The sequence below is a fragment of the Hyperolius riggenbachi genome, chromosome 3 (genome assembly GCF_040937935.1).
Source record: "Hyperolius riggenbachi isolate aHypRig1 chromosome 3, aHypRig1.pri, whole genome shotgun sequence".
In the NCBI taxonomy this organism is placed as follows: Eukaryota; Metazoa; Chordata; class Amphibia; order Anura; family Hyperoliidae; genus Hyperolius; species Hyperolius riggenbachi.
Window position 1 is genome coordinate 86,300,179 of NC_090648.1, and position 12,795 is coordinate 86,312,973.

The 12,795-nt window shown below is 49.3% G+C and overlaps 1 protein-coding gene across 1 annotated transcript in view; it reads right to left on the reverse strand.

Annotated features, from left to right (window-relative positions):
• Positions 1-2,523: 2,523 nt before the first annotated feature.
• The window catches only part of LOC137562175 (indolethylamine N-methyltransferase-like), a 31,308-nt gene continuing 21,036 nt past the window's right edge, over positions 2,524-12,795 (reverse strand). The window contains exon 3 of the mRNA XM_068273508.1: positions 2,524-2,947. Within this exon, the coding sequence (XP_068129609.1) occupies positions 2,524-2,947 (424 nt within the window). The remainder of the gene's footprint in view (positions 2,948-12,795) is intronic.

The following is a 12,795-nucleotide window of genomic DNA, read 5'->3' on the forward strand; positions in this document are numbered from 1 at the left end:
GTGTTAGGCATTAGGAGGGATTGTTAGTGTTAGGCATTAGGGAGAGGGTTAGTGTTGGGCATTAGGAAGAAGGGTTAGTGCTATGCATTAGGAGGGGAGGTTACTTATAGGCATTAGGAGGAGGGTTAGTGTTAGGCATTATGAGGGAGGGTTACTTTTAGGCATTATGAGGGAGGAATACTTTTAGGCATTAGGAGGAGGGTTAGCTTAAAGGCATTACGAGGGGGTTAGTGTTAGGCATTAGGAGGGAAGGATAGTGTTAGGCATTAGGGAGGGGGTTAGTTTTGGGGATTAGGAGGAAGGGTTAGTGCTATGCATTAGGAAAGGAGGTTACTTATAGGCATTAGGAGAAGGGTTAGTGTTCGACATTAGAGGGGGGTTACTTTTAGGTATTAGGAGGAGGGTTAGCTTAAGGCATTAGGAGGAAGGTTAGTGTTAGGCATTAGGAGGAAAGGTTAGTGTTAGGCATTAGGAGGGGAAGTTAGTGTTGGGCATTAGGAGGGAAGGTTACTTATAGGCATTAGGAGGGGGTTAGTGTTAGGTATTAGGAGGGGGTTAGTGTTAGGCATTAGGAGGAAGGTTAGTGTTAGGCATTGGGAGGGTGTTAGCGTTAGGCATTGGGAGGGTGTTAGTGTTAGGCATTAGGAGGGGGGTTAGTGTTAAGCATTAAGAGGGGAGGTTAGTGTTAGGCATTAGGTGGGGGGTTAGTGTTAAGCATTGGGAGGGGGGTCAGTGTCAGGCAATCGGAGGGAGGGTAAGTACTAGGCATTAGGTGGTAATGTTAGTGTTGGGAATTAGGAAGGGAGGGTTAGTGTTAGGCATTAGGAGGGTTTTAATGTTAGGCATTAAGAGGGGAGGTTAGTGTTAGGCATTAGGAGCGTGTTAGTGTTAGGCATTGGGAGGTGAGTTAGTGTTAGGCATTAAGAGGGGGCTAGTGTTAGGCATTAGGTGGGGGTTAGTGTTAGGCATTAAGAGGGGAGGTTAGGATTAGGCATTGGGAGGGGGTTAGTGTCGGGCATTAGGAGGGAGGGTTAGTGTTAGGCTTTAGGAGGGAGGTTAGTGTTAGGCATTAGGAGAGTGTAAGTGTTAAGCATTAGGAGGGGTGTTAGTGTTAAGCATTAAGAGGGGAGGTTAGTGTTAGGCATTAAGAGGGGAGGTTAGTGTTAGCCATTAAGAGGGGAGGTTTGTTAGGCATTAGGAGGGGGGTTAGTGTTAGGCATTAAGAGGGGAGGTTAGTGTTAGGCATTAGGAGGGGGTTAGTGTTAGGCATTAGGAAGGGAGGGTTAGTGTTAGGCATTAGGAGGGGGGTTAATGTTCGGCATTAAGAGGGAAGGTTAGTGTTAGGCCTTGGGGGGGGGGGGACTAGTGCTTGGCATTAAGAAGGTAGGTTAGTGTTAGGCATTAGGAGGAGGGTGAGTGTTAGGCATGGAGAGGAGGGGTTAGTGTCAGGCACTGGGGGGAGGTTAGTGTTGGGAATTAGGGGGAGTTAGTTGTAGTCATTGGGAGAGGGGTTAGTGTCAGGCACTAGGAGGGGAGGTTAATGTTAGTCATTGGGAGGGGGGTGAGTGTCAGGCACTAGGAGGGGAGGTTAGTGTTAGGCATTAGGAGGGAGGTTAGTGTTAGGCATTAGGAGGGAGGTTAGTGTTAGGCATTAGGAGGGAGGTTAGTGTTAGGCATTGGGAGGGGGGTTAGTGTCAGGCACTAGGAGGGGAGGTTAGTGTTAGGCATTAGGAGGGAGGTTAGTGTTAGGCATTAGGAGGGAGGTTAGTGTTAGGCATTAGGAGGGAGGTTAGTGTTAGGCATTGGGAGGGGGGTTAGTGTCAGGCACTAGGAGGGGAGGTTAGTGTTAGGCATTAGGAGGGAGGTTAGTGTTAGGCATTGGGATGGGGGGTTAGTGTCAGGCGAGGGGAGGTTAGTGTTAGGAATTAGGAGGGAGGTTAGTGTTAGGCATTAGGAGGGAGGTTAGTGTTAGTCATTGGGAGGGGGGTTAGTGTCAGGCACTAGGAGGGGAGGTTAGTGTTAGGCATTAGGAGGGAGGCTAGTGTTAGGCATTGGGAGGGGGGGGTTAGTGTCAGGCGAGGGGAGGTTAGTGTTAGGAATTAGGAGGGAGGTTAGTGTTAGGCATTAGGAGGGGGGTTATTGTTAGGCATTAGGAGGGAGGTTAGTCTTATGTATTAGGAGGGAAAGTTAATGATGGGCATAAGGAGGGAGGTTAGGGTTAGGCATTAGGAGGGGGGTTACTGTTAGGCATTAGGAGGGGGTAGTGTTAGAATAGAGGACCGGGTAAGTCAATAGTAAAATATCGGTAATATTAAATTATCAATATTTTAACTGTTGCCATGAAAATAGTGCATAATTTAACCAGTGGTGCCTGCAAGTGCGCAGCTCTACACCTGACCTGATCTAACAACAGCTAAGACCACTTATGGCAAGCATAGAAATGCTGAAATAGCAGATGAGAAGAGTTTGGGGTCGGGGTAACACCAAGACCTGTGGAGGCGTGTCTTTACTAACTAATGTAAGCTACTTATCTTTGCGTGCAGCAACAAACACTTTTCCTTTATAATCAGTTAGATCGCTCACTGCTTTGCTTGGGAGAACTTCAGAATGGGTGACAGTTAATCCCTCCTTAGCAAGGGCATCTTTCACAAAATTCTCATCATACTTAAGCAGATGCATCCGCTTTTTCCCCACCATATAATATGTCCCCTCTAAAGCCCCAACTAGCAGCAGGCGTCCTCCAGGTTTAAGTAAATTTGCAATCTTCCTCAGATTTTTTATGTATTCCTCTTTGTCTGAGCTGATGTTGTCCAGGGTCCAAGCAGAGGTCACGCTGTCAGCTTGTGGAAGCTGCAGGGGATCCGTGAGATTTTCCTTCTCAATGTCACATTTCACAACTTGCTTGATCTTTGACTTCAGAAGGGCATCTTTCAACTCCCACTGCTTGCTGAAAATGAGGAAAATGTTTCATAAACAACAGAATAGATTCAGTTGCCTTAAAATGCTGTAAAGTTTAGAGGATACCTGTAACCACCAGGGGGGAGTTTCACCATCAGACCCCCATTCCAGTGTCCAACTTTAATGTCTTTGAGTACTTCCAAAAAAGCCCACGGAATGTACTGCGCACACGCAAGCGCATACTCGCGTGTGCACAATATGGAGCCCAGGGGCGTAACTAGACATCACTGGACCCCCCTGCGAAACTTTGGATGGTGCTCCCCACCCCCCTCGCTTTCTGCACATGAAAACTGAGGACCAATGTGTTTTCCCCATGCAGATAAAAACACTTAGACTTAAAGGGATACTGTAGGGGGGTCGGGGGAAAATGAGCTGAACTTACCCAGGGCTTCTAATGGTCCCCCGCAGGCATCCTGTGTTGGCACAGCCACTCCCCAATGCTCCGGCCCCGCCTCCGGTTCACTTCTGGAAATTCTGACTTTAAAGTCAGAAAACCACTGCGCCTGCGTTGCCATGTCCTCGCTCCCGCTCATGTCACCAGGAGTGTACTGCGCAGACACAGACCATACTGGGCCTGCGCTGTGCGCTCTTGATGACATCAGTGGGATGGAGGACACGGCAACGCAGGCGCAGTGGTTTTCTGACTTTAAAGTCAGAAATTCCAGAAGTGAACCGGAGGCAGGGCCGGAGCATCGGTGAGCGGCTGCGCGGTCACAGGATATCTGTGGGGGACCATTAGAAGCCCCAGGTAAGTTCAGCTCATTTTCCCCCGACCCCCCTACAGTATCCCTTCAAAGGAAATGTCAGGCAATCTATGCTACCCCCAGATCTACTTACCCGGGGCTTCCTCCAGCCCCTTGCAGCTGACAAGTCCCTTGTTGCAGCTCTGTTCCCAGTACATACATACACACACAGCCGTATTATTTTACTACATGAGAGCACATACTATATGGAGGAACAACAATGACATGCTGAACATAAGATGTACGCAGTGTTCCCCAACCCTGTCCTCAAGGCCCACCAACAGTACATGTTTTGCAGAAAACCACAAACATTCACAGGTGAGGTAATTAGTGTCTCAGCGGAGCTGATTAACCACCTTTGTGGATTTCCACAAAACATGCACTGTTGGTGGGCCTTGAGGACAGGGTTGGGGAACACTGAGATATAGTATCAATGTAACTTTGGCAAAAAAACATTCAGAATGTCACAAGCTCTCAATGAAGCAGCAACAGTAAGACATCAATCTCCACTCCATTGAGTTGTAAAAGTATTCAGAGACCATAAAGTCATTAGCCCGTGTGATAATAATCTAGGAATCCTTTTGCTGAAAAGGGAAAGTCTACAACTTTTTTTTCAAAATGTGACTCCTTTGTTTGTAAAGTCTTTGACAAGTCTTTAGAACTTAGCTGCAGTGTGAGACAGATGTTTTTTACGAACCCTAAAGAGCAGGGACAGTGTACAAATTTCAAAGTGTGTATGATTCCTTATCTGTGTGGTGGACACATGCAGTCAATATAACAATGCTGTGAGAGCAGAATACGTTTTTTTTCTCCATGCCCTTAGCTGTCAGTCTCTCAAACTTTTCTCCCCACGGGCCCCCTGTGGCGTCTGGGCCCCCCTGCGGAGGCATCCCTTGCAGGGTCTATTGTTACGCCCCTGATGGGGCCGCTTGTCTTTGGAAGTACCCAGAGACCTAAGTACTTCTGTAGCCCTCCGAGAAGACCTGAAGATGCAGCCGGCAGGACATTTGAATGAGAGCTTGGTCGTGGAATGAGGAGACACACGCAGGATTAGAAAGGCTCTAAGGGATCAATAAACTGGGAGGGAGGGGGGGAATCTAGTGGCCAAATAGTAAAATGACACCCTACATACATTATATTAAATACAAATACATTTATTACTGTAATGAATGGCAGCGAGGCAGCTGCGGTGAACAGCGATACCGCCGCGGCTGCCTCTGCTTCTCAGCCTGTAAGTGTCCCCGCACCTCGGGCGGCTCGCGCACCAAGGACGGGCATCTCTGCTGCACATAGGGTCGCATTAGCGCGTGCACGTGCTCATCGACAGGAACTTTATGCGGGGAGGAGGCGAGTGAGCTGACCTGCGGGTCGGCTGACTAGAGTTGGGCCGAACCTCCGATTTTAGGTTCGCGAACCGGGTTCGCGAACTTCCGCGGAAGGTTCGGTTCGCGTTAAAGTTCGCGAACCGCAATAGACTTCAATGGGGATGCGAACTTTGAAAAAAAAAAAATAATTATGCTGGCCACAAAAGTGATGGAAAAGATGTTTCAAGGGGTCTAACACCTGGAGGGGGGCATGGCGGAGTGGGATACACGCCAAAAGTCCCCGGGAAAAATCTGGATTTGACGAAAAGCAGCGTTTTAAGGGCAGAAATCACATTGAATGCTAAATGACAGGCCTAAAGTGCTTTAAAACATCTTGCATGTGTATACATCAATCAGGTATAGGGTTGCCACCTTTTGAATGAGAAAATACCGGCTTTGGGGTGTGGCCTGGAGGGTGTGGCCTAAAAGTGGGAGGGATTTGTTACGGCCCTTTTTCAAAAAGTAAACCAGAAAATTACAAAAATAAACATTAATGTTAAATAGTTTAAAGAACACCGTTAAAGGAAAAAACATCGCCCCTGGTTGGTACTTACCTGGGGAAGGGGAAGCCTCTGACTCCTAATGAGGCTTCCTCCATCCTCCTTGGTAAGTCTGATACTGTGCTGGGACCCCCGTTGTTGCTGCGCGCCGTATCAGCTTTCCACTTGGGCTCTGACAAAAATAGCCGAGCCCGATCAGGTCTGCTCTACTGCACAGGTGCCTACAAAGTAGGTCAGACCCAATCGGGCTCAGCTATTTCTGCCAGAACCTGAGAAGGAAGCCACTAGTGCCCATGCCAACAAGCAGCCACAAGGAGCTCTTGGGGGGGTCCCAGTGCTGGATCCCCTCTACTGCGGAGGATGGGGGAAGTCTCTTTAACATCCAGAGGCTTTTCCCTCCCAAGGTAAGTTCCCCCTAGGGGCACTTCTTTCCTACAGGTGTCCATTAATGATACAATTCCACGATCGATAGATAATTTCCAATCACTGCGGTAATCGATCGGATGCAACTGGTCCTGCCCCATTAATGACCGAATAACTGGTAGCGAAGTCGATCAGATTACTGGAATTGACCTATATTTCGTATCGATCCCATCGAATTGGCTAGCAGGAATTGGGCCATTAATCGGTATGACTGATCGTTTCTGTCTGATTACCACAGAAATGATCAGCCACAGAATTGTATCATTAATGGGCACCTTAAAGGTAGCCATACATCAGCAGATTATGGGCAGATTAGACAAAGAGACAAATGTATCTCTACTCGAATCTGATTAGAGATAACTTTGTCTCTAGTTGTAGCTGCTCATTTACTGCAGGGCGATTCCCGTCCGATTTCCACATGAAATCTTCAGGGAATCGGCTGAGCTGCCGAGTCTGCCCTGCCGCTGCCCCCCCCCCCCCAATGTATAAATGTGACCTCCCCCGTGTGTGTGCATTTATATTACCTATCCTGTAGCAGCCTCTGCGTGGTGTCTGTCCATCTCCCTGGAGTCTATCAGCCGCATACACACTGGCAGTGCATAGCTTGTGATGTCAGACGCTATGCACCGCCAGCGTGTATGTAGCTGTTAGAACCGGAGAGATGGACGGACACCACGCGGAAGGTTGCTACAGGATTGTATAAATGCACACACTACATTACGCAGACAGCGGCGGGGGTTTCGTCGTTCATTTTGAAATCAGCCGCCGTACCACTGCACACTTGACAAACCAATTTCGGCCCGACATCTTGCGCGATCATCGATACGACCAATTTTAGCCCCCAAATTGGTTGCTTTGTCAGTCAGGCATGAACTTGGTGGGTCAGGATTTCATCCAATTTGATTATAATAATCAAATCGGATGGTCAATTGGCCACCAAGTCGCCTAAAGTATAGCCCCCTTAATGGCCCATACTCACGGGCAACTTTTTGGGCCTGTCGCCAGCACACGTGAGCGTGTGCTCGACAGGCAGGCGACAGCTCCTCGCCAGGTCCCTCCGCGTACACACGCGGAAGAGGGACCAGCGGTGCGACGGAAGCTGTCGCCGACGTTCCTCCTCCCCCCGCTGGAAGCTCCGTAATCTTTATGTAGGTTGCTGTCGCTAGTCCGCGTACTCACGCGGACTAGCGATAGTTGCGGCGGCAACTGTCGCCAGGCGATTGAGCGGTTCAATCACCTGGCGACATCAGCGGCGAGCGACAGTTCGGGGTGCGCGCCCGTGCAGCGCCTCATACTCACGGGCGACCTGTCGCCGCAACACGCGCGTGCCGCGTGTTGCGGCGACAATTGTAGCCCGTGAGTATGGGCCATAAGAGTCTGAAAGGGGGGATATGGGCTGATAGAGGGTTGGGGGGATGGGGTCGAGAGAGAGAGGGGGAAGAAAGAGGGGGGGGGGAGAGAAAGAGAGGGGAGAGAGAGGCACACTGTGTGTGAAGCTGTGTCACTGTGACTCTGGAACCTGCTTCCTTGCTGTAACACAGCACTTCAGTTGTGACAAGTGGTCTGGGGGACCTCTCTCCACTCTTATCACTGCTGCTTATCAGGGTTAATCATTCACTGGACTTATTCAAATTGAATGGATTTTTGCATTTGTGTAAAGAGCTGACAGCATGCTTGATGTTTCCAATGTGACCATAGACTGTTCTGATTCTGCTGCCTGGGGGGCTGGGCTGGCTCATTGCACTGCACACATCACACAGAAAAAACGGCAGACACATTCCAGCTCACACAGAAGCACAGTAATTATGTGCTGCCTCTGCTCAAGACACGTGTCTCTGTACCTCTCTCATTTCTTTACCTCCACTCACAGACTGTGAGCCGGTGACTGAGCAGCTCACTCCAAACAATCCGACCAGGAGGACAATTCACAGGATGCATTGCACGGAACGCTGCTCAGGCTCACAGACTGTCTGCTCGGCTCCTCCTTCCCCGAGAATCCTCACTAGTGATTGGCTGGCAGTGCCTGGCCAGCCAATCCAAGAACAGAGGAGGGAGAACTGTCTCCAAATACTCAGCAGCAAGGAGCCCGTGTTAATTTTCCGGCAGATAACGTGTCGGTAAAACTTTTATTCCGGCGCCGGCTTTTTAGTGAAATTCCCGGTAGGGCCGCCCAGATACCGGCTGGGTGGCAACCCTAATCAGGTAGTGTAATTAAGGTACTGCTTCACACTGACACACCAAACTCCACTGAACAGAACAGGTATGCAGTGGCGGGTTCACTAAACAGGTATACAGTGGCGGGTCCACTGAACAGAACAGGTATGCAGTGGCGGGTTCACTGAACAGGTATGCAGTGGTGGGTTCACAGAACAGGTATGCAGTGGTGGGTTCACAGAACAGGTATGCAGTGGCAGCAGGATCACTGAACAGGTATGCAGTGGTGGGTGGGTTCACAGAACAGGTATGCAGTGGTGGGTTCACAGAACAGGTATGCAGTGGCAGGATCACTGAACAGGTATGCAGTGGTGGTGGTTGGGTTCACAGAACAAGTATGCAGTGGCAGGATCACTGAACAGGTATGCAGTGGTGGGTGGGTTCACAGAACAGGTATGCAGTGGCAGCAGGATCACTGAACAGGTATGCAGTGGTGGGTGGGTTCACAGAACAGGTATGCAGTGGTGGGTTCACAGAACAGGTATGCAGTGGCAGGATCACTGAACAGGTATGCAGTGGTGGTGGGTGGGTTCACAGAACAGGTATGCAGTGGCAGGATCACTGAACAGGTATGCAGTGGCAGGATCACAGTACAGGTATGCAGTGGGCTGAGGGCTCACTGAACAGAACAGGTATGCAGCCAGGAAGAAGTTAAGCCTAACTAATCTTTCCCTATATGAGAGACTGCAGCAGCTCGCCCTACTCTCACTAATGCAGGCACACGAGTGGCCGTAATGGCCGCCGCTGCCTGCCTTATATAAGGGGGGTGGGGCTCCAGGGGCTAATGTAGCCTAATTGGCTACACTGGGCCTGCTGACTGTGATGTAGAGGGTCAAAGTTGACCCTCAGGTGCATTATGGGGCGAACCGAACTTCTTCCGCAAAACGTTCGCGTGCGGTACCCGCACGCGAACCACCTAAGTTCGCGCGAACCACGTTCGCCGGCGAACCGTTCGGCCCAACTCTACGGCTGACGTCAGAGGGCACGCTCGCCACCGCTGATTGGCTGAGCTCTAGGGGCGTGCCTCGGGAATTCCTCAGCGTACTTAATCACAGCGGGTTCACTAGCAACTTGTCTGCTGTTGCGAATACTTTGTGTTAGCGCTCAGACTTTTGATAGCTGTAATTATAACTATTGAAGACTGTATTGATTTATCTGTGTATGACTCTGGCTCGTTCTGACTACTCTTTGCTAAACGTTTCTGTACCTCTGCCCATCTGATCTTGTTGCCGACCTTTGCCTGATACCTCATTCTGCTTCTGCCTTCTGATTCTGTACCTATCTGCCCGTCTGTTGCCAACCCGATCTGTCTGACCACTCTTCTCTCACCAGTGAGCCCTTGTCACTGGTGAGGAGCTCTCTGTGTAGCTAATTACAACCTCCAGCTCCTCTGGTGAGGTTACCGCGGAGAATCTATCAGTATCTTACTGTTTGCACCAAACACCTATCACTGTGTATTAAAGTGGTGACTAGTCATCCTTCTCCTTGTATTTACTATATTTGTATTATTGGTGATTCTGCAGATCACCATATAATCAGATATAGTATCTGTTATAATTTAAGTAGGCCTCAGTTACTTGGCCTGAGTTTTATGTAAAAGGCTTGTCCGCAGTGTATGCCTTTAAAATAGACAGAGGCATCTCAGGGTCTGCGTGTAGCAGAAGATACACGCAGATACTGAGAACATGTTCCTAAGAGAAGGCCATCGGTTTACTCTGACCTCCACTTACAGGACAGGAACAGTAAACATTGGCCATATTTACTAAACATTCACATTCCCGCATCTGGGTCAAGTGCCTCATCGATTATTAATCGAGTAGGTGTGTATGATGACACCACAAGTGAGTCCACCAATAGACTTATTTAGGGGGTGGCGAAGATGATGTCATATTTAACTCTTTCCTAGCCGGTATTAAATCTGGAGCGAGCAATGGAGAACTCACTTCTGCTTCTTCCTTCTGCACTAGCTCGCAAGGCCGACTGGGACCTAAGCATGTTCGTCCTTTCTGTAATCTGATATAATGTATGCTGTACATATGTAGTTTAGTGTAACGTAGTTAGGAAGAAGGTACCTGATTGACTTCAAGAGGGAGTCTAATCATGAGCTTATAACGCAACATGAAGATTGGCATGGCTAGGATATGATGAATGTATCTATCTGTATTCCTGTGACTTGAATAAATAACGGAAACATTGAAAGAAGCCTGAGCAAGTCTATATCCTGTTTGCTGTGTGGAGAGTCAAGTGATCTCACAGTCTGTGAGACGATGGTGTCGAAGCAAGGTGATAAGAACAGTTTATAACAGTGGTGCCGTTAAACTCTTCCCTGTTTAGCAAAACAGGTGGACGGGCCGGGGCCGAAAAAGAAGTTTTCAGGATATTCCACAGCAAGACAAGCGGAATAGACGGACGCAGACGGTAAAGCTTATCAAGCTGATACTGATAAGTGGTGTGGGATGTGTGCGGGAGTCAAGCACACGGCAGCGATTCGAAAAATCAACGGCGAAACTCTTGGACGTTACACTGTAACTGCATGTGCACACAGTTACAAGCCTAAAAACCTGGGTCAGAAGGAACTCTCCGAGGCTACGGCTGCTCGCAACTGCCGCTGGAGATTGATCCGCTGTGGGGGAAGGTGGATGCCCCCACTGACGTTCCGGTGTCCACAGAGGTTTCGTGGGAAAAGTTGCGGAATGCTGGTGAATTGCGAAGAATCTGCTGCTCAGGCAAGTTTGTTTACGTTGTTGTATGGCCTTATCTGTGTTGTATTTGGGTATTATAACAAGGAGAGGTTAATGTGTTAATGTGTACATTCTGTGTTAAGTGCAGCATGGTGGCTGCGGGCTTCTCATCTCTCCCATGCATGGTGGGAGGGGGGAGTCTGGTTTATGTGCTTGGTTTTTTTTTTTCTCCCTCTTCAGATTCAAGCTTCCTGTGTTGTATATTTACGGAGTGGTTATCTTTGCATTTGTCTCAGGCATGTTTGTGCTGGCAAGAAGTTTTTTTTCTCTTCTCTTCTCTTCCCGTCTCTACAGAGGCTGGGAAAAAGGGGGGGGGTCCCCCGCAGCAGGAGATAAGCCAGCGGTGCTTCAGTCTGTTGGGGCTGGATGGGGGGGAGAGAGGGGAGAGAGGAGGAAAGCGAGTGTCTTTCTGTTTGTGAGATGTTCTGCACGTTTCTCGCATTTCCAGTCGGGCGGTTCTTAGTTATGTCTGTGATAGAGTGAGAAAGATTCCTACGTCTCTGGGGATCCGTATGTCTGATTGCAGTTCGGATTACAGCTGAGACGTGAAGGAATGCTGAGGCTGATTTTTGTGCACTGTGGATAGATGCTGTGTGTGACTAGGCATAAAAAAAAAAAAAAAATGTTTGTTTGTATTTTGTTCTCTCTCCTAGGTCTATAGGAACGAGAGGCTGCTATGGGAGCAGCCATCTTGGCTGGCAGTCCAGGACTCAAAATGGCGGCAGTGGAGAGAGCCCGCCCCCGTGAGTCATGGCCCCCACACGTCATGGCAGGGGGGAGGAGGGGCTGGGGGATCCACGTCACGTCAGGCTGTGCTCGCGGCTCCGGGCAGAGCAGCTGGAAGGGAGGGGGGGAGAGATACAGAGACATGCTACTGTGTGTCTCGGGTTGCAACGTATTTCCCCAGAGTTTTTCCCAGAGTCCATGGACAGGAATGCCAGAATAGGAAGTGTTTCCCAGCTCGGTGCAGGGACACACGGAGCAGTACAGATCAGAAATGGGTCTGTACTGTGTTGCTTATGGGATTATTCCTGTAAGTGAGGCACCTTAATGGGTGGTGCAGCATGAGTTCCCAATAGAAGGAAAGGGGGACAGCACATCAAAGGGGGTGCCGGAGTTGGAAAAAAGGGAGTTGACCAATTCGGGTTTCCGTCGCCGCTTCTGCAGAGCGGTAACGTTTTTTCCGGTTTTGTCGTGAATAGGGCCAGAGCTGGACTGAGAGGTCTATGCTGGGCTGCAGCTGTTTTGTGTGCGTTTTTTTTCGTCCACTGATTGGTCAAATATGTTTTTTCCAGCTCCTATCAATTGTAGCACAAAGAACAAGGACTGACAACAGTTCATGGGGCAATTATACAGATGATAGAATTGCCGTTTACAGAGTGACAGTGTATCAGTACGCTGTTTGCCAGGTGACTACCTTCCATGTGGGCATTCAGGGATCTGCATACAGGCATGTGACGCTGGTATGCTTAGCCCTGCACCCTGTGTAGTTTAAGTGCAAAGTGCTCCTTCCTACAGGGAGGCAGCCAGTTTTTTTTGGTAGTTTAGGTGGTGGCACGGCAAACATTGATCAGAGGGTACAACACACAGAACTTCTAGCAGAGCTGGTATCGCGATGAAGTTCTAGACAAGGAAATGCGATAATGAGTAAGAGCATTGCAGGCTCACCTGCAAAGCAGCATCAGGTGTGGCATCCGTAATCTGTGCATGCGACGGCCGCGCATGGACAGATAAGGGGGATGTGGAGTGAGCTGCAATGGGGGAGAGCTTCCAAAGGTGAAGCGAGCTTCCATAGGTGAAGTCCGCGGGAGCATATTTTAAACAGGTAAGTACTGAAGATAGTACTGAGGTA